This window comes from Salarias fasciatus, chromosome 5, assembly GCF_902148845.1.
Source record: "Salarias fasciatus chromosome 5, fSalaFa1.1, whole genome shotgun sequence".
NCBI classification, from domain to species: domain Eukaryota; kingdom Metazoa; phylum Chordata; class Actinopteri; order Blenniiformes; family Blenniidae; genus Salarias; species Salarias fasciatus.
The window spans coordinates 23,736,464-23,764,430 of record NC_043749.1 but is presented as its reverse complement, the minus strand read 5'-3'; the positions used below and the strand labels follow the sequence as shown (position 1 = coordinate 23,764,430).

Sequence of the window (27,967 nt, the reverse complement as noted above, 5' to 3'; positions counted from 1 at the left end):
CGTCTGGAGATATTTGTTTCCTCATCACTCCTCACTGAGAGATAATTCAGTTTTATTTTGTGGAATCGAGGAAACGTGGTTTTGCTTATCTCACTGTAGCCATCACTGAAATATTTTCTTAAGGAATTGGCTGTTTTTAAAAGAAGGAAACTGTTTTGGCCTGGTGGGAGCTTTGGTCCTCCTCACGCTTTATCTGCTGGGGGATTGAACTGTTTCACACATAAATGGAACTCCTTCTAGAAAAAAAGCATGCATGGATATAGACAGAACTAACTTTGCTTAATGCACACAAATAATGTATTGATAGATAACTACAACTTTGTGAGTAGAGAACAGCCAAAGTGCAGCGGTCTCCTGTGACCCCTGACCTCCATACTGTGTGGCCTTTGTGGCTTTTGAACACTGTCACTCTATTTTACTCTTCATTCCCCAAAGACGAGAGTCACAAACCCTTTCGCCGCGAACCGACAAACATTTTTGTCACTTCAATGTAAACTTCAGGGCGACTACCAAAACAACAGATGCTTTTGTTTTCCTCGGGAGACAGTCTGTCCACTGCGTCGGTCATAAACGCTGCATCAGCAGTCCTAATGCTTGGCCTCCTTCCACTCAGGGAAATATGCCTCCAGAGCATCTGATCGAGCACCATTAGGTTACTGTTTATTCCCGCTGACCATTAGTTTTCCAAGCCCCGTTAATAATTATTTGAGCTGCATCTACCAGACTGTCTGTTTATAGTATTTCATTAGAATGAAAAACCACTAAAAGTTCCTGAAATTCTCCAGTGAATCTTTTATATGTGTCATTTAGAAAAGTGAAAAGTATTGCATTTTTTGCATGTGTCATAAGGAGGTCATTAGAATAGAGTCTCTTTTCCTGTCTGCGTTGTTTTCCAGGACATTCCTTAGTCTTTGATCTTATTCACTTGTGTCTTCTCTGAGGCCCTTTTACACAACGTTTTCAAGTGGAAACGGTCGACCTTTGTTGTGTTTTGACCGTTCTTTTCCATCAAAATGATGGTAGGAGTCATTGAAAATGCCACTTTTTTGAAAACCTTAGGATCAGTCTCTGCACATGCACACAACTGTTGTAGCCAGTAGTTTATGTGCTTGTGTGCAGATAGATTAACAACATTAGCAATGGTCGATTCTACAGTATGTGTGATGCTCACAATGTTGAACTGAAAAGCACTTCTTTGCTACACCGTCATCTGGATCGCGTGCGGACTCATGTTCAGTAGAATATGAGTCGTAACTTACAACTCAGCCGCTTGTTCCTGATGTTGTTCTCAAAACGGAGCTGGCAGCAAAGATGGTAATCAGTATTTCTGCGTGTATTTGGCACAGCGTTAGTTCAACCTCAGGATTTGACTTGAGGAGCCCCGAAGTGCCATTGGGAGCTTTGTTTTCTGCCCCTCCAGCAGCGGTAAACGCGATCCGGGCCTCTGTGGTGGCGATACTGAGGAGCTCTCTTGGAGCTCCAATGAAAGTTTCCATGGCTCTCTCATGCCTGCCTTGATGAATGGAAGTTCTTAGGTTATCTGTCAGGCTGCTCTACCCTCGGGACTCCGGCCTCCGTTCTCACTCCTCTACCACATCGTTTTCTGCTGTGGGTGAAAAATGACCAGGGGGAATAGAGCTGATTCCCAGTGCAGGACTGCAGAGTGGAACACCCAGGGAGGGCAGAGGTGGCTGTTGTCCCCTGTAGACCCTGAGTCAACACACGCTGTTAATGGTCTCTCCAAATTTACCTTCTAATTACCCCCCTCTTATTGCCCCCAGCCAGCGGCACACTGGCCATGACCTTGAGATTCAAGCAATCATGAAAATAGAATTAAATAGAAAAACACTGCAGAGCGGGAAATGTGCATAAAAACTCATCTCTGCTAACTTAGAGAAAGTTTGAGTGCTCCAGTTAAATCACGAATTAGGTGAGATCTATAAATAGAAGCTGAGAGATTCCTTTGAGACAACAATGTACATCTGGCTCCGAGTTAGCGCAGCTGACAGAGAGTGAGAGTATTTGCATTAAGTGTCAGGTCAGAGGTCGGCCGGGGAGAGGAGGATTTTTCACTCTTTCACACTGGCTCTGTCTCATTATTCAGCTCTTCCATAATCCACCCCCCCGCCCACCCCCGCCCCAGACTGCGTTGTCACCACTGACCGCCGCCGCCACCCTGACCAGCCTGCTGCTGTGAGCGACGGCACAGCTACAACAACAAACACAACCTCATCGTCATCATTACAGCGGATTGCAGCATCAGCAGAGACCTCGCCCCTCCCACACACACACACACAAACAGTTGTGAATACAATGGCCAGGCAGAGTCTCAGGATCAAACCAAAGTGAAGAACCAAGCAGTTGTGTTTTTATGTTCCTCAAACTCCAGACGTGAGTGTAGCGGAGGGAAAGAGTGAAGCAGGCCTGCACGCTGGTCTCCAGGCAGACAGACAGGCCTTTAAAGCGTGAAGATGAATTTCTCATGTTTCTTGGCAGGAAGCAAGCAGCTTTGTTCCTGTGAAACCTGAAGGTATGCCTGAGAAATGGATTATATGTATTGTGTTCGTGTTGTGAGCATTGAGAATTTAATCACCTTAAATGATTTTGGGTTGCAACTAATCATTGTTTTTGATAATATTACTGAGCATTCATCCCACAGTTCAGGCCTTCAAATCAAAAAGCAGCAAGAATTGCTCCTCTAAGTTTTCAGAAGGTCATCACAGTGAATACAGATGCCACATCTGTAGCAACTTTCCCTCAATGCTGTTTAAAGCACTAAGAACATTTTTAAATGGAATTAATTCCATAAACATAGCATCCCCAGCAACTGCTCTTTTAATGACCTGTTCTTGTATCAACTATATCTTAATTCCCTTTGTCCTTTTTGATTAATGTCTTCACAGTTGAAATTTCTTCATCTCTCTGTGTTCCTTTTCTGTTTAAACACCCCAAGATAATATCATTGTGGCCACCCAGCCGCGATAAGCTTTCACCTCAGACCTCTCCTGTCCTTTGACCTTTCACCCCTGGCCCTGCAAGGCTGTGAAGGGCAGCTGTCCAAAGCCGCATGCACACAGGAAAACTCGTATTCTGGCCTGAGAAATACCTCCAGCCCTGGAAATGTTGCATTAAACACTTCTGTCTTCAGCCAAAACTGTGCAGAAATGCAGTTTTTCAAAATCTGTTTTTTTCTTTTTCTAATTGTGGTGTTTGCAGAAGCTTATACTTAATGTTTCCATTTTGTATTTGTGCAGTAGAATTATCATTGAAAGGCATAGCAGAGTTTCCTCAGTGCAGATAATCCTCCTGTTGCCTCTGCTGATTGCTGCGTTTCGCTGTGGTGTAACATGAATATAATGAAGGTCAGTTTGCAGTCCTGAGACGGAGAATATAGGAACTGAATGACCTTTGCTGTTATTTGAGCCAAATATCTTCTCCTTGTCTCGTGTGCTTTAATTAACCTTTTCTGTCGTCTGAAACTGCAGAAATAGATCCACTCAGGAAGTGAACTCACTACTTAAATCAATCTTTCCCTGCTTTTCGATCTGTGCGGTGGGAAGCAGGTGTCCCTGATTTGATGTGAGGATCAGAGAGCTTCTACTTCTCTTTCCAACAACACACACACACACACACACACACACACACACACACACACACACACACACACACAAGCAGAGACACACACACACACACACAGTGTATCAATGGCAGACAAGCGTGAAGAGCATCTGAGTGACAGCATCCGGAAGCTGGGAGATAAGACATAATCTGGTGCCAATTATTTCCCCCTGACAGGCGCAGGTAAGCAGCAATCAGCTCCTCTGACATGTGTTCTGAGTCAATAGTCCAAACCCCAGTGGATGGTGTGGGGCTGATTACGGGGTGCTCAACAGAGGCAAATATGAAAGACAAACACTGTGACAGGTTAAGCCGATAAGGTGTCCGACCGCTGTTCAGCCCCTCTGATATCCGCACTGACCTCTCCGTCCTGCTGCCTCAGATGTCTGATATTCACTCGGGAGTTGCGCTAAATAGCTCAGTGACACCTGGAGTCCGTGGTTCACATCGCCGTACCAAGTGTATTAATACATCACCTTCATGAACTTTCCTTTTTAATCATCAGCGACTAGAGGTGACGCCCCACGAATGCAGTTGAACACGGAGCAGGAATCTGGTCACCCGACAATTTCAGTTGGCCTCAAACCAAAAAAACATTCAGAAACTGTGCAATTAGAGAAACTTTTTAGCTTTCAGTCCTGCAAAAAGCATGCAAGTGTGTCCTCACCACATTGCTTTCCAGTCTCATGCAATAATTATGCATCATAGACTCGAGGGTTTGGTGGTTAGGGTGTCCGACGTGGTCTGGATGATCGGCCCTGGAGACGCAACACTTCACCTCCAACGCTACAGAAACCTGAGTGAAGATGTCAGAGAAATTTATCTAGAACAAAAAGTTTAAACTTTTTTATATATAAGAGAAAGAAAAGGTAGTTTAGATGGAGTCATCAGATGGCTGTACTTTTTTACCACTTAAACAAAAAAGTGCATGTGGAGAACAAAACATGACTGAAGTAATACTGAAGTTTTATACAAAGTGAGGGAATAGCATGCTCATCCCCACACCAGTTCAATCTGTACACAAACATCACTTATTTAAAAAATCAAGCCGTGGTTTTATCACTCATGCACTGTCCCGTCGGCACTTGTGCAAAATCATGACTTTTTCTATTTGTGCACAGCAACGTGGAGCAATGAGATAATTGCATTTAATTCGACGGTTGTTTAGGAGTGAGTTGTTTGGTCTGCTGTCAGTCATCATTTCCTTTAACTATGATTGGAGAAATCTTTAGTCATCTGCAGAAAAACACGTCGGAAAAGATGAAGTCGTGTCCTGTCTCTGACACGAACACTGGAAACACTAGACGCTGATGCTGCCTTCAGTCAGCACGGTGGTAACTTTACTGTTAATATGTGAGAAAGTTAATAGACTTGTTTTCAAGAATACATTTTTGAGGTTTTAGTGGTGCTGAAGACTTGAGGAAGAAAATTGCCGTGATTGTCTTGCTAAATAAAATGATTTTCATGGACACTTCATCGCACGGTGCCGACAAGCTGCAGCAAGGTGGGACCACACCTCTGCTTTATGAGAATGCGAACGTGAGTAAATTGGGGAATTCAGACAACATGCCAGGGATGCCTGGGCGGGCATGTGGGATTTTCTGTTGCCTGCTCCATCAAACCCCCTTTTCTTTCACCCGAAACACACACACACAGATTTTAACTAAGAAGCTAAGCTGACAGAAGCATGAATAGAAGTGGTAGTGACATCTTGGAGGCACATCTTTCTTCGTCTTTTTATAGATACAAAACAGGGGTCACTTAACGTTCCTTTGAGGGTGACCCGGGAAAACCACACCATGGTACAAAGCCTGGCCAAAGGGGCTACATACCTTGGCTCCAGAACAGAGCTGCCACAGTGCAGAGGGATCACATCATGGACTCCTCTGCCTGGGACTCACTTTACCAGCAGATGTCATTCACATTCTTGGAGAGTAGATTGGATTTTGTCCAACAATAAAAAAAAAAAAAAAAAAGACCTTCAACTAACTGAAACCACTTTCACATGGTCACATGAGAAATTAAAAAAACAACAAGGAAAGATGGTTTTGCTCTGTTGACCTGTGTCTGGTAATGATTAGACAGGCCTTGCTGGAGAATTGGGTGACAGACACCAGATCCTCGGCCCGTAAAGACAGACTGCGGTGCCCTATTCTTGCAGAATTTACCGGCTGGTTGTAAAATTAGCCGATCATCATGGGATCAAGGTCGTGTTTTGTTTTGTGACATGAGAGGGGAGTTCAGGCTATACAGCAACACCCAGGAATGCCTTCCAGACGACGCATTTATGTGTATGCATGCTTCGGGGTGGACTGTTATCATACTTGGCTCCTTATCTCAAAGTGTTGCAGGTATTATTTCAAAGAAAGGACTTTTTTAGCATGTCTCATCTTGCCAGATTAAAATGGTAGCTTACAGTATATGTAGTTCAACGCGTAGCTATCGCTCTGATTCGTAATTTCATTTCGGCTGACTGCGCATGGGAAAATAAATCACATGAACTAAAAGTGTGATGTGTCATGTGTTATCTGTTAGGAATTCCATGGAAGTGATGTGTAAGTGTAAGGCAGTCATATGTAATCCTGGTTTCTTTCTGAATTCTATCCCATGAGTCATGTTTCCCTCATTACAGTCCCTACAGACCTTCTAATGCTGAGTAGTTAAAGCACCACTGAGTCCATGTGTAAACATGCATCGCTCTCTGACGGGCAACACGCTTATGAAATGCTTCGTAATTCTTCAATTCTTAAAATGCGTCCTATAAAAATCTGAATAAATGAATGAAAAAAAAAATTACATTGATTCATTTTCATATTGAATGGAGCACCAGACTGTTGCTCGTTTCTGGTAACTCATATAAGATTACTCGTGAAGCCGCCGGTTGTCTGTCGGCCTGTGCGGGTCGCAGTCTGGTTCGCAGTGACCTCGCTGCGGGACATGAGACAGGAGGTCAGCACTTACACACTCTCACTCTGAAGACGCCGTGTGTGAATCTGAGTGCGGAGTTGATAAATGTGGGATAGAAGCCGGTGACATCCGATGTCCCGGCGGCTCCGGTGTCGCTCTGCCGCCGGGCCCGCCAGAGCAGCTCGCCGGCTGAGCAGCTGGCTGAGCGTGTCGGCGGCGAGCAGACAGGAACTGAAGACGAGACGGGACGGTCATAGAGAGCACGTTTGTACTGCATGAGGATGTCCTTTATTTATCTGGTTGGGCTTATCGCCTACCTGAGTAGAGACGCCTAACGAGATGTTCAGCAGACGACTCTCAGGTTGCACTCGGCTGTGAGCAGGCAGGCTGAATCCAGTAACATTCAGTTACACACACTAAGATTAGGCTGCAATTTAATAAAGCACAGCAAAGAACAATGAATTCAAACAAGTCTCATTATTTACCATTTTAATGTAGTTTTCTACACATAGCATTTCCAATGTCACGTTTTCTCCCTGAAACATTTATGGTCTCGTCTTTAAATAACACAAAAAATACCTGTACTCTTATTTTGTAAGCTCATTTTGATGAGTAAATGTTAGAATCAGCGTGACAAAGTTTAGCCAGTGGGAAGCTGTGTTTAGTGAAACATGTGCACAGTGAGGCCGGTATAGATGAGATAACAGCAGTGATTCTGGGAACTTCCTGAGCAAACATGCAGGAAATCTAAATTTCAGTCCTTTTTTTTGGTTCTTCTTATGGCCTCCAAATGGAACTGGGTTTCTGAGAATAAAACTGATCGCACCATTTCACCAGAAACGGTACGCTTCTGCTGAAGGCTTATAATCTCTGTCCATCAGAGCAGCAGCAGAGTATTAAAGCGTTTGTGCTACGAGGCAACTTATGAGAATTACACGGTTGGCAGCCATGTCTCTTTCTGTTTACTACCTGCATGCCATGATGCTGCACCGTGACAGCAGCGTTTCACAGCTTCTGAGGGAGCTCAGCACTGCCGCGGCTGAGAGGCTTTCGAGCCCAGGATTCACGTCAGTATTTCAACATGTCCTGTGCAGGTGGAGAACTTCATGCTGTCGTTTACGCTCCGAAAGGAAACTAGACTTTTCGCTTCTTCCTGGTGAAGGAAAGTTATTGTAGGGAGTCTTTCTCACCACCAGTGACTCTCAGATTCAGCTACACAGAACAGAGGGGGTATTTGTCTGGTCCCATTGAAGTGGAACATGAACAGGTCCTCCATGGGGTCCTCAAGGTTTTCCCCACAAACAGCAACGGCACAAGTGCATGCTCAACTTTCTCAGTTTCCACTTTCCCAAGCACGGTTTGAAAGAAAGCAGGAGAAAGGGAGAAACCTTCTGTCAGATTCTCTAAGAGCTCAGGAGGTAATAGGAGGTCTGGGAGAAAAGCAGATCTCCACTTATCTTCCCTCATGCCCCAAATGTAACTGAAACTCTCACTCACACATTATCGATGTGCACCGAGCAGAAAGAGAGACGTTTTAGATTAGTTTAGCTCCAGAATAGTTCACATAGTGCTGCATGAGAAATGCAGAGGAAGGTATGGGGCAATGTTTTGTATTTGTGAACTAAGCTGGGGATTACATAGCATCGTTTCTCCTGTTGACACAGAGAATTCGTGTGATTATAGTGAAAGCTTCCAGCAGTCTCCTTCACAGCTTGATGGAATTGAACAAAAGGGGAGTGAGACCAAGGGTCAGGCTCCCGAACCCTTAATATTATCGGCTATATGGCTTTGTGTAATAGAAAACATGTTACGGGACTTCTTTTTGCTGCCATAACCAGCGCTTATGTCTGCCGCCGTTCAGTTTGGACTCCTGTGAGATTTTCTTCGGGACTCCTTGTTTTTGTCAAGCCTGTCATAATCAGATTTAGCCTGTCCAACCTTGTAGCGGTGGGGCATAATTATTGTGCAGTGAAGGGGGGGTCGGGGGCAAACAGCCCTCTGTAAATTAATTTGGAGAAGTCTGGTAGTGTGTTTGGCATCATTAGCATACGACCATGCTATTAACATTAGCATACTCTGTGTGCTTCTGTGTGTGTGCCAAAAGCAAGCAGCCTACACACATTTCCTGTGACTCTGTCTGTGGTTTGGGTTTTCCACTTCTATTGTTTTCTTTTCTACTACAGTAATTACAGGCACAGTTTCAACAAACCCATTTATTTTCCTTTTTTTTTCTCCTCTCCTCTGCATAGAGCTAAAGTCTACTGGCACCGCTCACCACTTCTCCTTTTTGCTGAATTCGACCGACTATCGGATCCTCCGCATGGACGAGGACCACGACCGCATGTATGTGGGCAGCAAAGATTACATCCTCTCCCTGGATCTCCACGACATCAACAAGGAGCCACTCATAGTAAGAAAGGTTCCACACAAACATTCAGCTGAATGAGCGCCGCCAGGGCTTCAGCTAACCACAGTTTTTATTTACCCCCCCCTGTCAGATCCACTGGCCTGTTGCCCCCCAGAGGAAGACTGAATGTGTTCTGTCAGGAAAAGACACCAATGTAAGTATTCATAAAACAAACAAAACAAGTCTGATTATACTATAATGGTCTCGACCTTTGCAAGAACTTTTGGTTGTAGTTTCTCAAACAGAGCAGATTCACAGCAAGTGTAGTATCACATTAAGTTGTAAAAGGTTTTTGGCAAATTTTATTGTCATAATCCACCTGTTGAGGACAGCATGATTATTCATGTTGCTGCTCACTGGAAGGCCTCAGTCTGTTGTTTCCAGCAATCCATCGATCATGAAGAAAAACGACTACAGAGCGCCGTGGATACGACCAGGTTTCATTATTCAGCTCAAAGACCGCCAAGTCACGTATTTAATCCCTCAAGAGCCCAAGTTTTTCATTCGGATGACAAATTAGCTTTCTTCAAACACAAACTTAATTGTAATCTGTGTGTTAATGAACACATAATGTGTGTGTGTAGATAAATGTATGCATGAGGAAAAACCCTCGTATCAAGCTGTGTTCAAATTTGGCAGCCGTGTCTTATCTCAGGGTTAGTGCTACCCCGGCTCCCTTTGATACAAAGGTCATGTGTTTTTGGCACATCCAACATAATGAAAAGAGTTTATGCTGCTGACTGGTTTTTGAACGCTGTCTGCAAAAAAACAAACAAAAAAAAAACAGAAGTGCCAAAAGCCAAGTTAAAAACAATGCATGGAAGAAAAAATACAATACTGTACAATATAGATGCATGATGCTGCCAGCACATTTAAGTTTCCATGTGTCAATATGCATTAAAAAAAACAAATAAATGATGTATAGTTGAAATTGAGATAGTCTGCAGGAACATGTCCATGAAGGTGGAGAGCTTGACTAGTTTGTGTACAACATTAATGGTTTCATTTAGACACTAGTTAGCAACAACTTACCTTAATTATGAGATAATCTTCAGAATTCAAGAATTCATGTTCCAGATGTTGATTTTATCATTTAACAAGATATGAAAGTGTTTGTGTGAGCGATAAGCCACTTTCATACATTTAACCAAAAATTTATAAAAATAAAGAAAAAGGAAAATATGAATTAGAATGAAGGATTTCACTCCAAGTGCAAAAATGCCAAATCCTTTTTTTAATTATAATTGTTCATTCCTTTGGTTCAGCATTGAAGTAACAGATGTCCACTCGACAACAAGGCTTTTGGACCCTAATCGGTTTTGGCGTTTTTTTGGTGGTACCCCCGTGTGAAATTAACAGCACTCTTTCGGTGGGTGTTTTTCGTGACACTCGCCATCCAAATGTCACACCGGGTTCAGTGAAAGACTTTGTAAATCTGCTCCCAACGTGAAGCTCTTACTGACTGTCCCAGCAGCCCTGATTACTGATTGCGTACAGCTGCCACCAATTAAGCCCGGCGTAAACTTGAATCACGCGACGTTTAGTCGGGCTGACGACATCGTACAGTATATTCCTCACGCATGAAAATGGATATGGAATTTATTTATTAGGGGAATCTAATTTCCTTTCCACACAATAATTATTTTACCCTTTGTTGTCCAGACGGGCAGACGAAATGAGCCAGCCACCGGGAGCTGTGTGAAGTGCTAATAAGATTCAGACATTCAAACGCTGCCTTCGCCCGTGCAGCCTCCTCCCACCATGAAGAGATGGAAGCTCTTCATTGAAATTCATATAAAAAAAACTGATCTCTGTCTTTTGATTTTGTTCACACATTGTGCACTCCCCTAAAACGCACACACACACACACTCACACACACACACTTGCGTCGTCTATGGCAGAGGTGAGAACCGGCAGTGATGAGGCTGTAGCTAATAAGCCGGCTCTCCCCTGCTGGTAGAGAGCGAAGGCTGCTGTTTATCCAACTGGAATGTTCATTTATGCGTGTATTTGGTGACCCACGCCTCTCACCGCCTCCAGCTACACGGCATTGGCCCACGTATGTTCATTTCTGCATGTATGAGACTCTGTCTATGCGCGTGAGGGGCGGGTTTGAAATTTCATCACCGGAGTCAGAAATAAAATTTTCGAGTGCGAGATGTCTTGGCAGTCCGGGCCGCTCTTTACTGAATGGCAGATGATGACAATTCAGCCGCAATTCAGAGGGGATGTCAGTTCAGGCGGGAGGTCAAAGGCAATCATCCCCACTGTGCTCTCAGTGGGGGAGCACAACTGTGCGCTGAATAATACACACACACACACACACACACACACACACGCCCAGTCTCGTATTTCTATCCTTGTGAGGACCGTCCATTGACTCCCATTCATGTCTAGCCCCTAACCCTGACCCTAACCCTAACCCTAACCCACACCACAACAAAGCCTAACCCTAAAGAAATGTTTTTGCACTTTTACTTTTTTCAGTAACAACAACATGGTCAAGAAAACACTGTTTCTCCTACTTAGGACCGGAAAAAGGTCCCCACAAGGCACGTCGTTCCACGTTTTGCTATCCTTGTGGGGACATTTGGCCCCGACAAGGATAGAAATACGAGAACACACACACACACACACACACACACACACACACACACACACACATGCACTCACGTCCTCTGAAACCTCTGACTTGTGCATCTGTCGCGTTGCTTAGATCTGCCAAAATGGCTCATCCCCCCCCCATCCTGCATACATGTTGTTTTTTTCTTCTTCTTTTTTTAAATACGTGGTATATCCTTTCCGTTTCACCAGCTGTCACCAGCACAAAACATGACAAATCCGAACAGATATCATCGGCCGGTACATTCTGTAGCTGGAGTTTTGATTTGGGTGGATTGAGACCAGGAAGGCAGACAGCTGGTCCGGCAAACAGAGATTAAAAAGCCCTGGAAAGCATCGAGCTGCTTTCACTGGGATCATGTCCTCCGTCTCAGGAATAAGGAAAAAGAAATGTTTTAGTTTAAAAATTCAGAGTAGAAGGTAATATTAATAAGATTATCTCATGAATCTGGTAAACAGCCAGTAAAATAATAATAATAATAATAATAATTGGATTCTGAAGGGTTTTTTTTTCTTCTTTTTATTAAGGATCTAATCAAAACTTGTTTCATTTGTGAGGAAATATATTGAATTTGACCCCAATCCCTGCAGGAAACACCCATGTGAACTGGGAGACATGGCGTTTCTTGGTTTCTGCCCCACAGTTAAAATGGTGTTTGGAAACATTTTCCCTCCGACAGTGTGGTCTGATGTGAAGCCTGGGCCAGGCCGCTGCGCCGAGCCAGGCAACATGGCTGCCAAGTGCAGGCCAGCCAAAAGAGGAAGTGATAGATGGAAAGGTTTAAAGCCAGGCAGAGGAGTTATTAACCACCAGTGGGGCATTATTTATTACGTAACCCCCCCTCTCCTGCAATTCTCGTGAGCAGTTTTTGAACAAAAGTGCGATCTTGTTACATTTTGTTTTTGCTGGTCTCTCAGGGGGAATGTGGAAACTTCATCCGTCTGATTGAGCCCTGGAACCGGACCCACCTGTATGTGTGTGGAACGGGCGCGTACAACCCCATCTGCACCTACGTGGACCGAGGACGCAGGTCGCAGGTAACCAAAGCCCCAGCTGGGCATTTTGAGACACTTCCACCTTCACTCTGCCTTCCCAAAGCACCGTACCACTCAATCCATCTCCAAGGTCCAAAAAAACTCCTTTTTCCTGCTGTTCCTCAGTTTCATGGACCTCTGCTTCGCTTCCGTCATTTTCTGCCTCTTAGTTCTGATCGATTTGTGCTGTTTCACGCTTCAAGAGGCTCAGAGAGGGGAAAAAAAAGGAAAACTCATGGTTTCTACTTCCAAGATCTTCATTGTTATTATGAAATGGCAGTTAACTGAACACCCTGCCACTGCCTGGAGATCATGATCGCTCCAATCTTCTCGCAGCGCCGGGAGCGGCGCGGCGTCTCGTTATCTGTAGGAAATCCCTCCCTCCGTCACCTGTTTATGCGCAGCAGAGCCCGCGTCTGTGTCTGGCCGAGAGCCTCTGAAAGGCCATCATTACTGATGGAGCCTCTCATCCATCATCGGCCTTGTAGCTCGGCCCTCCCTTCATCCCTTCCTCCATCCCCGCCTCGCTCCGCGGCCACACAGAGCCGCGGCAGCTGCCCGCCCGCTTATAGCCGACACAGTTCCATTCAGCGCTCGGCCTGTTTAGTCTCACCGTTCAAATGGAGGGTTCAGATTTCGCTGTAAAGGTCAGTCTGCCTCTTGTCATTCAGCTTCTCCCTCCAGGCCCAAATGTTGTGTTACTTCACACTGTAAAGATTTTTCCCACTAAGTGTTGATGTAAACAAAAACCAGTTGTTGAGAAATCCCTCGTTCGTTTCTGCCTCCGTGCTTTCAATATTCATCCAGCGCAGCGTTTCTCTACCTGCCTCAGTCTCTGTCCCGTTTCCATCCCCTCTGCAGGGTTTGTTAATTCATCTTGAAAAATAAAGATTGACAAAAAACTAAACTATTAAATTTAATCTTCTCTGCATAATCACAGGAAAATGTTGTTTATTTCACCTGTCTGTGACACTTGTGTATCTTTCTGGCCAGATCTAGACTGTCTTCTGTCATCAGTTTTTCTGTGTTGTTTGTTGCGCTGCATGGTTCATGCATGGTGTTTGCGGCTGTGTTTGCATGACACACATTCTAATCCAACATGGTTACCGGATGAAGAACGTCACCCACCAGGCTCTCTTCTTTTTTGGTTTTCAATTTATCTCCACTTTGACAACCTTTCTTTTTTCAAACGTCTCCATCTTTTTTCAAGTGAACTTCTTATTTTCCTTCTTTTTTTTTTCTCGCTCCTGCTTTCTTCTTCCTCTACTCGTTTCATGGTTATCGCCAGTTGAATTTCACTTTGATCTGGGCTGTCGAATGTCGGTAACGAGATGGCCCACTGTGCCATGTCTCTTCTTGTAGGGGTCCCACTTCCTACAGGCACCCCAGTCAGGAGGAAGAACGAGTCGAGCTGCAGACTACAGCGCCACATCAGAGCCTTTGGAGGCGAAGGTGGGCTGAAGCGAGTTTTGTAAAGTTTGGCGCCCACCTGGAGTACTTTTCTTTGCGAACATCTTTAGCAGTGTTGACGGGACTCTCCTGAACGGACAGAACCAGGAGTTCTTCTCACGCCATCGGATGTTTTAATGTCTACAACAGAGTGATGCCATTTCCCTTTCACATGCAAGCTGAAAGAAGAAGAAGAAAAGAAATCAGTGTATCATCATTACCTTGCACCCAAAAAAGCGTCTTACACACACACTTTGAATTTTTTTTAAACAATCTAATATAGAAACCTAATATTTCTCTGTTTAGCTTCCTATATTTCTTTCCTCTCAGATGTCACTGATCAACTTTTTTGGTATCCAGCCCACCTCTAGTCACATGTATGTACAGACCAGTGTTGACACAGATGCTCAACGTGTCTCTTTACTTTGTGTAATAATGAAGCCTTGTGAGAGCCACTAACAGCAGCACTGTGGTGGATGACTTTTGGATTGCTCTCCACATCTTTTTGCCTTTGTGTGCTTTTTGCAGACATGCAGAGCATGTAGTGTTGGGAGACGGTCTGTTATTTCAGAGTCGATTTGATCACCCTCACCTCTTTACCATCGGCGTATCAGTCAGCTGCTCACATTGTTAGTTACAGGACAGATTTTAACTTGCAATGATTGTGTTCAAACAACAGGCCCAGTGTTCTTTGAAACCAGTGATTGTGCTTCAAATTAATTGATGTTTTTCCAACTCTTTGCTGTTGCAGGAATACATTTTCCGTCTTGAACCTGGTAAAGTGGATTCTGGGAAAGGAAAATGTCCGTATGACCCCAAACTCAACAGCGTCTCAGCTCTGATTAGTAGGTTCCTTCTTTTTTTTCACCCTTTCATACAGCATGTGTAGTTTCAATATATTTTCCAGTCTGTTAATCGATACCTGTTGGAGTAGGTGGACATGGCGCTATTATAGCACTGCTAAACTTTATACTTTACTTAATTTCTGGACTAAAAGTTAAGGTTTTTTCAGTTGTCTGGCCGATCATCCGACTTGTATATCTATATATATCATTACTTATCCACTGACACCACTGTATTTGACAGTTTAGCATTGAGCCATCCTTCAGGGCTGTAAAGGTTCTTTAGTCATAATTAAAAGATATTCACCAGGAACTTCAGCATAGTGACAAACTCTTCTGTTAGCTGTTTTGAATTATAAATTTAAAGACTTAAGTTGCTCTTTCATTTCTTAATATCCAAACACAATGAAAACTCAGACGTTCAGTTTACATTTACTCAAGACAAGAAATTCAACACAGGAATGGATTTGTTGACTCACAGTTTATATTTGGCAATTTTTGCTTGTGAAATGACAAAAGCAGTCGGCCAGCAAACGAGCTGACGTTCTCCAGAGCGTCATCTTATCAACAAATAAACATTTCAGCATTTAGACTCAAGTAGGATCATTTGTTTAGTCGTGAATTCGCGTGTTTGATCAGGTGGATGTCTGCACCCATGACAGTGGGTGGGTTTTTTTAGTTGGCAGCAGTTCACAGGTGGTCTGACGTGGTACGCACACACACATTAGATGTGTGTGGGTGTGTGTGTGTGGGTGTGTGTTAGTGTTAGGAGAGACGAGAAGAGGCAGCCCCTGGTTTGTAGGTCCGTCAGCTCAGTTCCAGCTGACTGAGCAAAACTGTATCATTAAGAAAATCCACTTATATTGTCTGATATTATTGACTAGCTGGTGAAATTCCACACAGAGGGAAGTGGAATTTCCCTGGTTTTCGACATTTGGTTTTACATTATTCCCCTTTTTCTTGAACCATCTCTCTCTTTCCACCGCAAAACATTTCTGTCCTGAATAAAAAAAAACCTCTGAGATGCAGCTTGTCTTCCATGTATATATTCTGTAACCATGCGTCATGATACAACAGTGTTTAACATTTACTGGAGTAATGATGGATTTCGTTGACCTCTGACCTCTCCAGCATGTTCCCAGCTGACATAATATTGCCTTTGTTGATCCAGCTGTGTTTTATATCTGCACTGATTATATTAATAAGTCTGAGTGTGATTACAAAATGTGACGCGGACACCTGTCAGCGGCGTTTTGGCCTCGTTCTGCAGAGCCGAGCAGTTCTTTTCCATTTCACATCTGCTTTCTGTGTGATCGGTTCGGATTTTGGGTGAACCTACAGTTAAGTGAAGTAACGTTTTCACGGCGGTTCAATCAGCCCTGCTTGACAGCTTGTTTCTGCTCCGACCTGAACACGTTTTCGCCTGCCGCGGCCTAACCTCGTCCATCTTTTCCCTGTGTGACTGACAGATGGAGAGCTGTATGCGGGAGTCTACATTGATTTCATGGGAACAGACTCTGCTATCTTCCGTACGCTGGGGAAGCAGACCGCCATGAGGACCGATCAGTACAACTCCAGATGGTTAAATGGTAATGTCTCCGCTCACAGCTTGTTCCACATCCAGCGTTGTTTCTTGTCACGCCTCTCTCTCTCCGGAATATTTTTAATTTATTCCTCTGTGCCATATGAATGTTGCTGTAATGTTTCACGCCGCCTCCCCTGTGCAGCTTCAGCAGCGTCCTGCACATCGTCGATCCTTCCAGCCCGCTCCGTTTGAACCAGTGGCCATTTCACTCAGAGCTCAAAACCCACCTCACTAATGGTGAACGTCATGCCTGCGGAGTGTGAGAGCGGGGTCAGTGCTGTAGTAGCAGAGGGGAAATGACCGAATGTCAATAATGACTCCGCTCGCTAATGAACCATGATTGTTATAGTGGTATAAATGCTGGTCGGATGCCAAATCAATCATGGCATCAACCCCCCCCAAACCCCACCCTCCGAGATTTTCCTATGACCCTGTTGCCCTGACAACAGTCCCTTGGCAGTGGTGCAGCGAATCGGGACACCTGAGTCCTGCTAATCAGCCATGTGAAGTCTGTCAGATTGGCCCCCTCCCCCACCACATCGCTTCTGGTTATCCCCGACCCCTCCTCTCGGTTTGGGTCTGTCCCCGTTTGGGACCCTGGTCTGTCGCGGTGGGGAGGGGCTCCCTGCCTGCGTGGCGAGCCCGGCGGTGACCCAGTGAATCAGCCAGTGGGAGCGCGCTGTGATTCCATATTAAGCATTGTCTCCAGGAAGAAATAAAGAGTTGAGTTTAGTGCGGTTCTGCGCCTCAGGCTGCTCGCTTAACGCGACTGAACGCTATTCAGTGCTTTTTTTGGTGCTTCCTGTCAGCGCATCACGTTTTTTTGAAGGGTTTTGTGCTTGAATGGTGAGGTTTGCTTTGAAACCCACGACAGAAAGAGCTCTTCGGTGTTTCGCTTCACGTCTGCTGCTTTCAGGGAAAATTAACTTAATTACATTTGTGTTGAAATACCCACGTTAACAGAAACGTGTTATTCCTTCCTTTGATATTTGCCAAAAAAAGATCCAATTCTGATTGTGTTAATTTAAAAAAAAAAAAAAAAAAAAAATCAGAGCACTTGTTCTGCGCACATCTGTTTATATTTAATGGATATAATGTAGTGTTTCAGTTAAAGGCACCTCACCACCACTGCCCAGTGCTCACAGTACACAAAGAAAGCCGGAACAGAGACATTCCAGCTGTAACTTCATCAGCCGTCCATTTGATAGAGCGCTCATGAAACGCTCTATTGATTCAGCACTGCTCTACACTCCAAATGTCACTTTTAGCGTTTTGTCACACATTATTTAGTACATGTCAGAGAGAAGTCTCCTAATGGCTAAAGTGAAGAGAAGGGGTAATTATTCCTGCCAAAATGTGCTTTAATATGCAAAATATGGACGTGTGCTGTTATTGTTTGGACTGTGTAAACCTATAATTTATTAAAAAAAAAAAAACAGAGGGGGTTGGACGTGGTGAAGCTGGGCTTATAATGCCTCTATTCTCAGCAACAATTTAGAATCAATTTTGTTTGTTTGTTGGTATAATTACATTTGCAGGGGCAGAGTTAGAAGAACCCGGGGGTCGACAGAAAAAAAACGATTCAAGTCTCTGTGTTCATATTAAGCTGTGTTCAGACCAGAGATCCTCAGTGAGGCGTCTGTATTCATGCGGGAGCTTTAACCAGGACTTTTGTGAGGAGCAGGCAGCTCTATAAAATACAGGTCATTGCAAACAGCATGATTTACAACTGCAATTATTCAAAAAGAAAACAGAAAAGGTGGCTTTTCATTACTCAGAACCCGTCTTAACAAGCTGTTGGCTTCTGCTCCTCTCTGCAGATCCCACATTCGTCCACGCACACCTCATCCCAGACAGCGCCGAGAAGAACGATGACAAACTCTACTTCTTCTTCCGCGAGAAAGCCTCTGAGATGGGCCAGAGTCCCATGACCCAGTCCAGGATCGGCCGGATCTGCCTGGTGAGTTACCGCACCAGGGAAAGGTTTACACGTCTCCACGGTGGTGCCTGCTTTTGAGTCTCTTTGAGGTTTTAAAAAGGAAGTCTCCCATGATCATCACCGTAAACTGTCAAGCACAAAACTACAACACATCAATTTCAAGTGAGAAAACAAAATATTTGCTGTTTGAGTCTCCAGCTCGGTTTGGACGGCTTTCTGTTATTTCTGTTGCTCTGGGTGAAATGTTTGAGTGGCACGGTTTACTTTATTCTACGTCTGTATACACAGTGGCACTGACATCCACGCAGAGCCAGAACTGTGTTTGATCAGTGCTGTAATAATAATGCAATGATCAAAACTTTCAAAGCATCTTTAAAAGGACTTCCAAAAAAAAGTCTTGTGATCCAAACAAATATAATACAGGCCTTATTTAACCCTCAGTCGTTCTGGAAGCATTGGAGCTAAATGCCAGCATGCATGTTTTGTGGCTGATTGTCATTTCAGTTGTTGCATCTTTACCTCTGGAACTGAAGAGGAGGAAATGAAAAAGAAGATGAAATTAGGAGTATTTTAACACTCACATTTAGAGAAAAGAGGTGTTGTTTTTTCTCGTCTTAATGTTTTGGTGGATGACAACATAACTGGACCAGCTTTTCGCCTCCAGGTGTTAAAAGTGTTGTGTGTTTTGGAGTTTGTGTTTGCACAGAAAATGTGATTCACTGTCCACCCGGGAGCCGGAGCGTGCACAGAGTGCTGCTTTCAGCAGAATGTCCTCCTGCAAGTGGAAATAACATTTCACCATTTTTTTGCAAGTCCTGGAAAACATTGAAACAATTCGCCAATATTCCCAGCGAAGTTCTCTAACTGAGCCTTTTTATAGGGTGTTTGGAAACGTTTTTTAAAAAAAAGGCACAAGCTTTATTTCTTCTAGTCCCACAAACCCTTTGGAATTGAAAATGTGTTGCTGTCCAGCCCATGATTCATTGTCTTGGAGGCTTGATTCTCCTCTTCAGTAGTTGGAAGTTGGCTGACCTCTGCTGCAGATGAGACGAGATGAGACACAGAGCTCATCTGTATTCACACACATCCAGCGCAGTTGCTCCAGCCAGTTGTTTCACACAGCTGTTAGTCAGAGCCTTGGTCCTGTTCATCCCGCTGAAGGGTTTTTGGAGTGGCGTGAGGATGACTACTGTGTGTGTGTGTGTGTGTGTGTGTGTGTGTGTGTGTGTGTGTGTGTCTGCCTTGCAGAACGATGACGGCGGACACTGCTGTCTGGTCAACAAGTGGAGCACGTTTCTGAAAGCTCGGCTCATCTGCTCCGTGCCTGGAGCAGACGGCATCGAGACGCACTTTGATGAACTGAGTGAGTTGAATTATTGTTTCCTCTGAGATTCGCCCTCCATCCCCGAGCCTTTAAAAGCATCTTTCATTGTTTCCTTTGATCTTTAGATCTTCTACACCTCGTGCTAGTTACATCCTGTTTATAATAGCCCACGATGCCCCTTTACAGTGCAAAAATTAAAATATCTATTTTCTTTTTCTTATACTGAGAAAAAGACATTTAGATGGTGACTTTTTCCATTTCTCTTTCTTTTCTACACCTCATTTATTTTAAAGTTTTAAAGCTCACTAGGTCTGTATTCACATTTACTCTGCATACTTTACAGTGATGTTAATCCACAGAAACTCAGATGTCTGAGCATATAGTGTGGAGACCTGTGTGTGTTTTCACAGACTGGTATCATGGGAAGTTGTCACTCTATTAGGGACGTATATCAGTTTAAGTATAACAGCTTTAGGTGAAGACGGTTTTAGTAGTTCACACTCGTGTTTTCACAGCAATAGTTCATGGTTCATATCCGTTCCTTAGGGCCTTTTCTCTCTATACTCTGAGTTTATTTCCCAGAGGGGTGAATCTCCCGCTCACTCTCTGATCCTTGGTTGGATAAAGCGGCAGAGACAGTGGATGGATGTTTACGCACAAGTTCGGCGAGCTGCAGTTACGGATGAGTCTGAAATGAATGTCTCTTTTAGGTATGAAAATATAGGTGTGTGTGTGTGTGTGTGTGTGTGTCAGAGAGGCAGCAGCTTAGCACACAGGGGAAACACAGAGCGGCGTTCAGCACGTCTCGTCTTATGTACGGCGAAGATTCCCAGGAAAGCTGCGGCTTTAGATTAGTGCACGACTTGCTCACACATGTTAATCTTGACATGTGTATGCCTTTGAACGTTAACATGACTGGTGTGAAGTAGGTACCGTCCTGGAAAAGGGACCATCCTCCCTCTGCTGGCAGGAGCTTTCGAGCGCCATCAACAGTTTTATAGAAAACAGCAAATATAATAGCAGAAATGTACACACTCATGTACAGCAATCAAAGTGATGAGCAGCTGGGATCCGTCCAACCCCCTGTGGATCATCTTCTCTGACTTTCACTTATGTGGCAGGATTAGGCCCACATTTCTGCTTTATTTAAAATTATAGCGACAGGTGTTGTCAACAGAAAATATATATATTTCACTGCAAACAAGTAGTTTTTGCTGAATCCATCAAGTGAAACATAATGACTGGAGATAAAGCTTGGTTGATGGCTTTTATGCACATGTTCCCGCCTCGAGTACAGATGCTCCAGTAAATGAAACAACTGGGGATAAATCCTTAATGCTTTAAAGTTGTGCACTGAAGAGCAAATACATATTCTGAAATGTATTTAAAGTAAACAGTGGTCCCTTAAGGGACATTTCTAATGGTTCTTTTCAGTCTTAAAGCTGACAGCTTCAAACATTTGCCTAAAAGATGATGATTGGAAAAGAGCATTCGGCACTTTGCTTCGTAATCGCTGCTGTCTCGCTCTCTTAAAGCCAAACAAGCTATGAGAGTTGTCATACTCAGCGAGACCGTCTTTTGTGGCGTGTGTCTCATACTGTGGATTTCTGACTGAGGCGAGCGCGCCGACCACTACACCACCCTGCAACCTCGTCTTCGCTGAAGAGATGTCTGTTTTATGTGTTATTGTCTCATAGATTTACTGTGGATTAGAAACGCCATGTTGGCATGATGTGAGTCATTTAAAAAATTAAGCTTTCTTTTTAAACCTGTGAGGAGAAAAGTACAGATGTTTATGTTCAGCAATATGAAGATCATAGTTCATTTTGAGTCATTTTAATTCATCACATATTGCAGAGTATTGCAACATGCCGGTGATCTTCTGGAGAAAGGCCCTGTTCAGGCTGTCAGTCCATCATAGGGCAACCAGAGAGAGAGAGAGAGAGAGAGAGAGAGAGGTCTCAGGGTTTTGGACTGGCCGAAGAAACTGGATTGCCCAGCGAAAACCCAGCCATGCATGCATGCACATATGCACAGAGGAGAAAACGCAAACACACAAAAGAACGGCCTGTAAATCCAACTTGGATTCAAACCAGGAACATTCTTGTTGTGAGCTTACAGTGCTGCCCACTACTCAAACTGCGAGGCCCGGTTTAAATTAATCTGCATTCAGAAAACACATGAAGTGATTTCTCACTCTTTTATATTTCACTAATGAAATATCACTATGAAAATAACACCTAAATATTAAGAAGAAGCAGGTCATTTAAAGTGATAAAAAATTAACATCATTATAGCATCATCATTTAGACACATTTACATAATGAAATGCAGTATGGAAATCCAGTCCGAGACGCTTTGTCTCCTTTTGTTCCCTGTTAAAAGTTGTTCTGCACGCGGACTCGCATCTGAGTTCTGCACATGAAAGTTGTTATATCACTAGTATTTAATAATCCACCCGGCGACCGGGCATCAAACGCAGCTGTGATCTGAATCTATAGCAACATCTCTTCTCTGTGCTGAGGAGAGGCTTAGCCCGTGTTTGTCGTGCATTAACAGCCCTCTATGTGTGTGTGTGGATGTGTGTGTGTGTGGCAGCAGAGTACTCTTGTGTCAGCACTGCTGTACTCTGAGCCGTGCGCCCGCAGAGCGGCAGGTCAGCTGCAGCCTCCGTGCGGATGAGCGCCGGCGGTGAAGCCACTGAGAGTGAAACATCCCACTGCGGTCGTCCTTCCCACAACCACAGACGGTCTGCTGGAAATGCTCTCTGTCTCCAGCGCCGCCGCTCCTGATGGAGCCCGGCGGAGGCTTCGGAGTGGCTGCTTGGGGGCTCGGGGGAGAGAGTGGAGGGGGTTCAGATGGCGAGGCTAACAGAAGAGAAAGCATTCGGCGATTCAGCCGGGAGAGACGAGGAGAACAGAGGCAGAGAAAACGAGACGAGCGAGAGATCAAAATGTCTGCAAGACAGAAATTATTTTTACCTTTTCTGAAATGTCTTTGTTATTTTTGTACATGTGTGTCGAGTCACCGGTTCTTGTTTTACTGATTTTTGACTTCAGTTGATTCAACTTAACATATTTCAGCTGCTCATCTCTTGGAGTCCATATCAAGGAGACATTAGGATACAGCATCCACTCATCTGACAGCCTTCTCTCCCTCTCTGTTTACCAAATGCATAATTCATCCTCTGTTTTGTCTTTTTTTATAAAAAAAAAAGAAAAAAAAGAAGAGGCTTTTTTATCCCGACTCTGCGTTTTTCTCTGCGCTCACAGCAGCAGAGATGTTTCTTTGCTCACGTGCGGCTGAGCCCTCCACAAAGACTCCGTATGATCTGACACATCACAGACAAAAGTTAGAGTGATGCAACTCGTTCCAGTTCTCTGCTGATTTATTTCTTTTCTTTCTCACTGCGCTCCCTCTATAGCCAGGAGGTCTGTCAAACTGGCGTCAGATGGGTTATGAATTCCTACTTTGTTTGCCAGAAGTTAATTTTTGCTTTTGTGAGCTGCCATTACCTGTCATTTTCATACCTTGGCATGCAAGTTTTTCTTTCTTTCTTTTTCTTTTTTTTTTTCTTTTAACACTGAAAAGATTTCAAACTCCTGATCAAAGGACACTTGTTTACTTTGCAGCCCTGCAGAGTCAGGAAAGACATTTTCATGCAACCCACGTGAAGTTAAGCTTCCTCGTGTTTGTCTAGTGCATGTTGGGTAAAGCCCGAGACGCATGGATCAGAATTGTGTGTTATTACATTCACCTTCAGGTCCTCTTGTGTAAATGTGCTCCAGCATTTGTGCAGACGGGTCCACATTCCTATTATGTCTGGGATAAATGTCGTGCTTTCAGCCTCAGAGACGGATTTCTTTTATAAAGAAAAGGATTGGATTTCTTGTTCATAAACTGATACTGCGGAAATCTGTGTTTTCTGAGGACTTTTGACTATCTGGTGTTCATTGTCTTAACTTTTCATGGTCATTTTGAACGGCTGACCTGAGTTTCTCTTTTTTCTCAAAAATTTCCCTTCGGTCCAGGAGATTAAACGAAACTTTATTGTAGGTGAAGTGTTATTCCGCCCTGCTTGTCTACCGAGAGCTCGTTTCAGTTTGGTTCTTTATTGTTTTTCTTTTCATTTTTGTCTCATTAAACTATCAGAGGATACGCAGGCCTCACGATTGCCTCAGCTCCATGGTCACTGGATGCATATGGCTCCTATTAAAGTCATGTTTTGACCATGATCTCTGTTTCACTGATATTCCCTGCTGAGACTCAGGAACTGTAGTTTCAGCTCTGGAAGCGTTTGGGTTTAGGATCTCACTGAGGCTCCAGTGACCACGGTTCATGGGGAACTCACCCTTAAATCCCTCCTCAAGGGAAGCAAAAAGTCTCCATTTGTTACAATTACTCTGCTTTGGACCCAGGTGGGATTAAAGTGTCTGGCCGTTAGATAATTAAAAACTTTTTCTCAATAAAACAAGACTTTCCCACATAAACTACCAAATTAAAGTGAAGTTGAATATTCATAATCTTTTGTTGCCGTAATGGGTCAAATTTAATGTCATACAAAAATTATAAAAACACAAAAGCATTTGAGTCGACAAATGAGAATTAAAACAACATCAAAGTCAAAGGGTTGGAAATAACTTGGAAATGTTGAACATAGTTTACTATTTCCAATATTCAGATAACTTAATTGTTGGAAATTAAACAAGCTTGAAGCCTCAAAATTGTAACTCTTTGTAATTTTTTTTCTGAAAGAGGCTGAAAAAAGTCCATTTGTCACAGGTTAACTGTTAACCATTCAGTTTTATTATATTTTACCAACTGTCTTTATTTTGAAGCCTTCCTCTTCTGACTGCTTCATCCTGTTCGGCCAATCCCAAAAGACGATGAGCGAAGGACGGATGCAGCTATGAAATATTATTATGAATCCTGTGTGTGTTTTTCGGAAGGAAACTCGGTTTTGGAGTAACTGCTACTTTGAGCTGAAGTAATTAGTGACTGTGATCAGTGCAGAGCACTGGTTGTCACTTTTAATGGTTCATGCTTGTGACTAATGACTATAAATATCTTTTAGGGGATGTTTACATCCAGCCGACTCAAGACACCAAGAATCCTGTCATCTACGGAGTCTTCTCCGTCTCGGGGTGAGTGATGGCTCCAACGAGCTTCCTAACGTTGTTGCGGGATGTGTTTCGGTTTCCTTGTCATTTTCACTGAGCCCGAAGGTGTGTGATGTTGAAATGCCGCGTTGGCTTTCCGGTGACGCAGACGAAAGCACAAAGCGAACGCGGAGCCCAGAGGGAGTCTCACTTCTCTCACAGTCTGACTGGGAATACGTCGCTGCACGTAGGTCAGCTTTGATAGCGGGTTGTCATTCACTGCACGCCATTAAAATTCAAGACAACTGAGCAGGGGCGTAAACCGAGATCCTGACGGCACACGGGCACGCCGAGGTTCCCACACAGCCATAATAAACATGCCTTGATTAATGTATTTGAGGAGACAAACGCCGGTATTGTTTCGGCGGCGTCTTCAGGCCTCAGCTGATAAAAACACATGGCGTGCTAATGATAGGGGCCCGTGACACGAGCTGCAAACACAGCACACCCACCACACGGCGGCGAGGGCCTGCACGCCGGCCACTCTGTGCAGTACGTGGGTGTTTGTATGTCAGTGTGTCAGACAGCTTGACTCTGCTCGAGTCAGTTTGAGAGGCGGCGCGTCGCAGCGCTTCCGCGCTTCGCTGCAAAATGAGTCGACGTGGATGAAGATCCCGGCGGTGTCAGAGGGCGCTCGCAGTAATTATCTCTGCGAGTGAGTCACTCTGAATCCTCCAGCTGCCGCCGCCTGTGTGGGTTCACCTGCCGTCTCTCCCCTGCTCTCCTCCAGATCCGTCTTTAAAGGCTCGGCCGTGTGCGTCTACTCCATGGCCGACATCCGGATGGTGTTCAACGGCCCGTTCGCCCACAAGGAAGGGCCCAACTACCAGTGGGTCGCATACACTGGGAAGATCCCCTACCCTCGACCTGGCACTGTGAGCACATTTTAAAAAAAAAAAACATCTGAAACTGCTGACACTGCTTCCGCCTCGCAGTATCGCTGCACAGAAACAGGCTTTGACTCGCAGGCTTCCGTTTCTCCACAGTGTCCCGGAGGCACGTTCACCCCAAACATGAAATCCACCAAAGATTACCCCGATGAGGTGATCAACTTCATGAGAAACCACCCCACCATGTACAACGCCGTCTACCCGGTGCACAAGCGCCCCCTGGTGGTCAGAACCAACGTGGACTATGAATTCACCACCATCGCTGTGGACCAAGTGACGGCTGCTGACGGGAGCTACGAGGTGCTTTTCTTGGGAACAGGTCAGTGTTATGATGCCAAAAAGTGTCATTTCCCAACAACCCCAGACTAATCTAATACTCTGAAAGCTGTTGTTTGAAGTCTTTTGTCAAATTGAAGTCAAACAAACCAACTTTCACACAGGAATTCATCAGATTGTTGAATATTTTGAGTTTGTTGATACTTTGAGTAACAATAAACTGAAAATCTACAGATTAGGGAGCCAAAGTTAGATTTCCATGGCTCTGTGGCTCAGCAGCTTGATCAAAGCCAAGTATCTCTTGGATCTTTCAGATCGGGGAACAGTCCAGAAAGTGATTGTCCTGCCAAGGGATGACTTGCAGACGGAGGAGCTGGTGTTGGAGGAGGTGGAGGTTTTCAAGGCCAGTCTTGCATTTTTAGTTATTTTTTCTGTCACTTTAGCCTTCTATTTTTACGTTGTTTATCCTCTAAGATGAAAAAAAGGCTTTTGGTGGGGTTTATGATGCTCACTTAACATTGGCATTATCTGTATTACTGCAGGTCCCCACTCCGATCACAACAATGAAGATTTCATCAAAACGGGTAAGAAAGCAATTAAACACAATTTCTAAATTATGTGACATGATGAAGTATGTATCAGTTTTTAAATTTCCCCAAAGGACCATATATAGCTGGAAAATGAATTTAAAAGGACAACATAGTTTGTTTATTTGTATTTTCAGATTTTCAGTTGTTTCGATTATTTATTTATTTATTTATTTATTTATTTATTTATTTATTTATTTATTTATTTATTTGTGTTCCAGAATGCTCTGTCCACAGTAGTGAAGATGAAGGTGTTAGAGAAACTCTTTGAAAACTAATGAATCAAATGAAAGTTACTTTGCGCAATGCGCTCATCACAGCTGCTTTGTTTTACCTTTACTTGTCTTTGGTGTGTTGAAAGTTCACAAATTGAATCATTATTATGTAGAACTTTCCTGATGCAGAGCAAGAATATTAGTTTATTAAAAGCCATGTAAAATATCGCTTTTAATAGGGGATGTAACCAAGTTGAGTAGAATGCAATTGAGTTTGGTGCTTCATCCTTCATACTTGATCTTGTTAAACTGGTTAAATGTAATTTTACCCAATGTGTTTGATGGAGTGAATTAAGTTTCTGATCATTGTTTCTTTCTCCTCTAACAGCAACAGCTGTATGTGGGATCCGTCCTGGGTGTGACCCACTTGGCCCTGCACCGCTGCGATGTGTACGGCGAGGTGTGCGCTGACTGCTGCCTGGCCCGGGACCCGTACTGCGCCTGGGATGGCAAGTCCTGCTCCAGATACTCCGCCTCCCAGAAGAGGTGAGGCTCATTATAGTACAAGCAGGCCTGCATGCCACGGATTTATCTGGATACCCTACTCATTTATAAACATATATTTCAGATTTTGTTGAAGTTAATCTCTGTATTTGTGTCTGTTGATCCGACCCTTTTAGACGGAGTCGTCGGCAGGATGTGAAGTATGGAAACCCGATCCGCCAGTGCAGAGGTTATAACTCCAACAGTAAGTGCACTTGACTGTCAGTCCACACGGTCTGTGGTGTCAATATGTTTATTTCCCCAGAGAAATTTTAAATATATGTCATGTAATGTTTCACAGCCAACAAGAACACTCTGGAGACCGTCCAGTACGGCGTGGAGGGAAGCACCACGTTCTTGGAGTGTCAAGCCAGGTCTCCTCACGTCTCTCTGAAGTGGCACCTGCAGAAGGAAAACAGCGACCGGAGGAAAGAGGTGAGCTGAGATCGAACTTCCTGCTCGGTTTCTCTCCACCAGGAATCTTCACGACAAGTTTAGTTCATTGTGATCACTTTCTCATTTGCGTAGAAGAAGCAAAAACTTCCAGTAGTTTAATTTATCTCGTGTT

At 44.1% G+C, this 27,967-nt stretch overlaps 1 protein-coding gene across 4 annotated transcripts in view; it reads left to right on the top strand.

Annotated features, from left to right (window-relative positions):
• Nucleotides 1-27,967, top strand: part of sema3fa (sema domain, immunoglobulin domain (Ig), short basic domain, secreted, (semaphorin) 3Fa) — a 49,803-nt gene that overhangs the window by 19,400 nt on the left and 2,436 nt on the right. For 2 of the 4 annotated variants that reach the window (XM_030092735.1, XM_030092734.1), the window contains exons 3-18: nt 8,775-8,935; nt 9,024-9,086; nt 12,474-12,593; nt 13,953-14,042; nt 14,791-14,884; nt 16,351-16,470; nt 18,287-18,426; nt 19,654-19,768; nt 24,804-24,873; nt 25,619-25,763; nt 25,875-26,097; nt 26,369-26,457; nt 26,597-26,638; nt 27,245-27,402; nt 27,522-27,604; nt 27,701-27,834. In XM_030092735.1, coding sequence (XP_029948595.1) covers nt 8,775-8,935; nt 9,024-9,086; nt 12,474-12,593; nt 13,953-14,042; nt 14,791-14,884; nt 16,351-16,470; nt 18,287-18,426; nt 19,654-19,768; nt 24,804-24,873; nt 25,619-25,763; nt 25,875-26,097; nt 26,369-26,457; nt 26,597-26,638; nt 27,245-27,402; nt 27,522-27,604; nt 27,701-27,834 — 1,847 coding nt within the window. The remainder of the gene's footprint in view (nt 1-8,774; nt 8,936-9,023; nt 9,087-12,473; nt 12,594-13,952; nt 14,043-14,790; nt 14,885-16,350; nt 16,471-18,286; nt 18,427-19,653; nt 19,769-24,803; nt 24,874-25,618; nt 25,764-25,874; nt 26,098-26,368; nt 26,458-26,596; nt 26,639-27,244; nt 27,403-27,521; nt 27,605-27,700; nt 27,835-27,967) is intronic. The other 2 variants (XM_030092733.1, XM_030092736.1) reach the window with 2 other exon arrangements.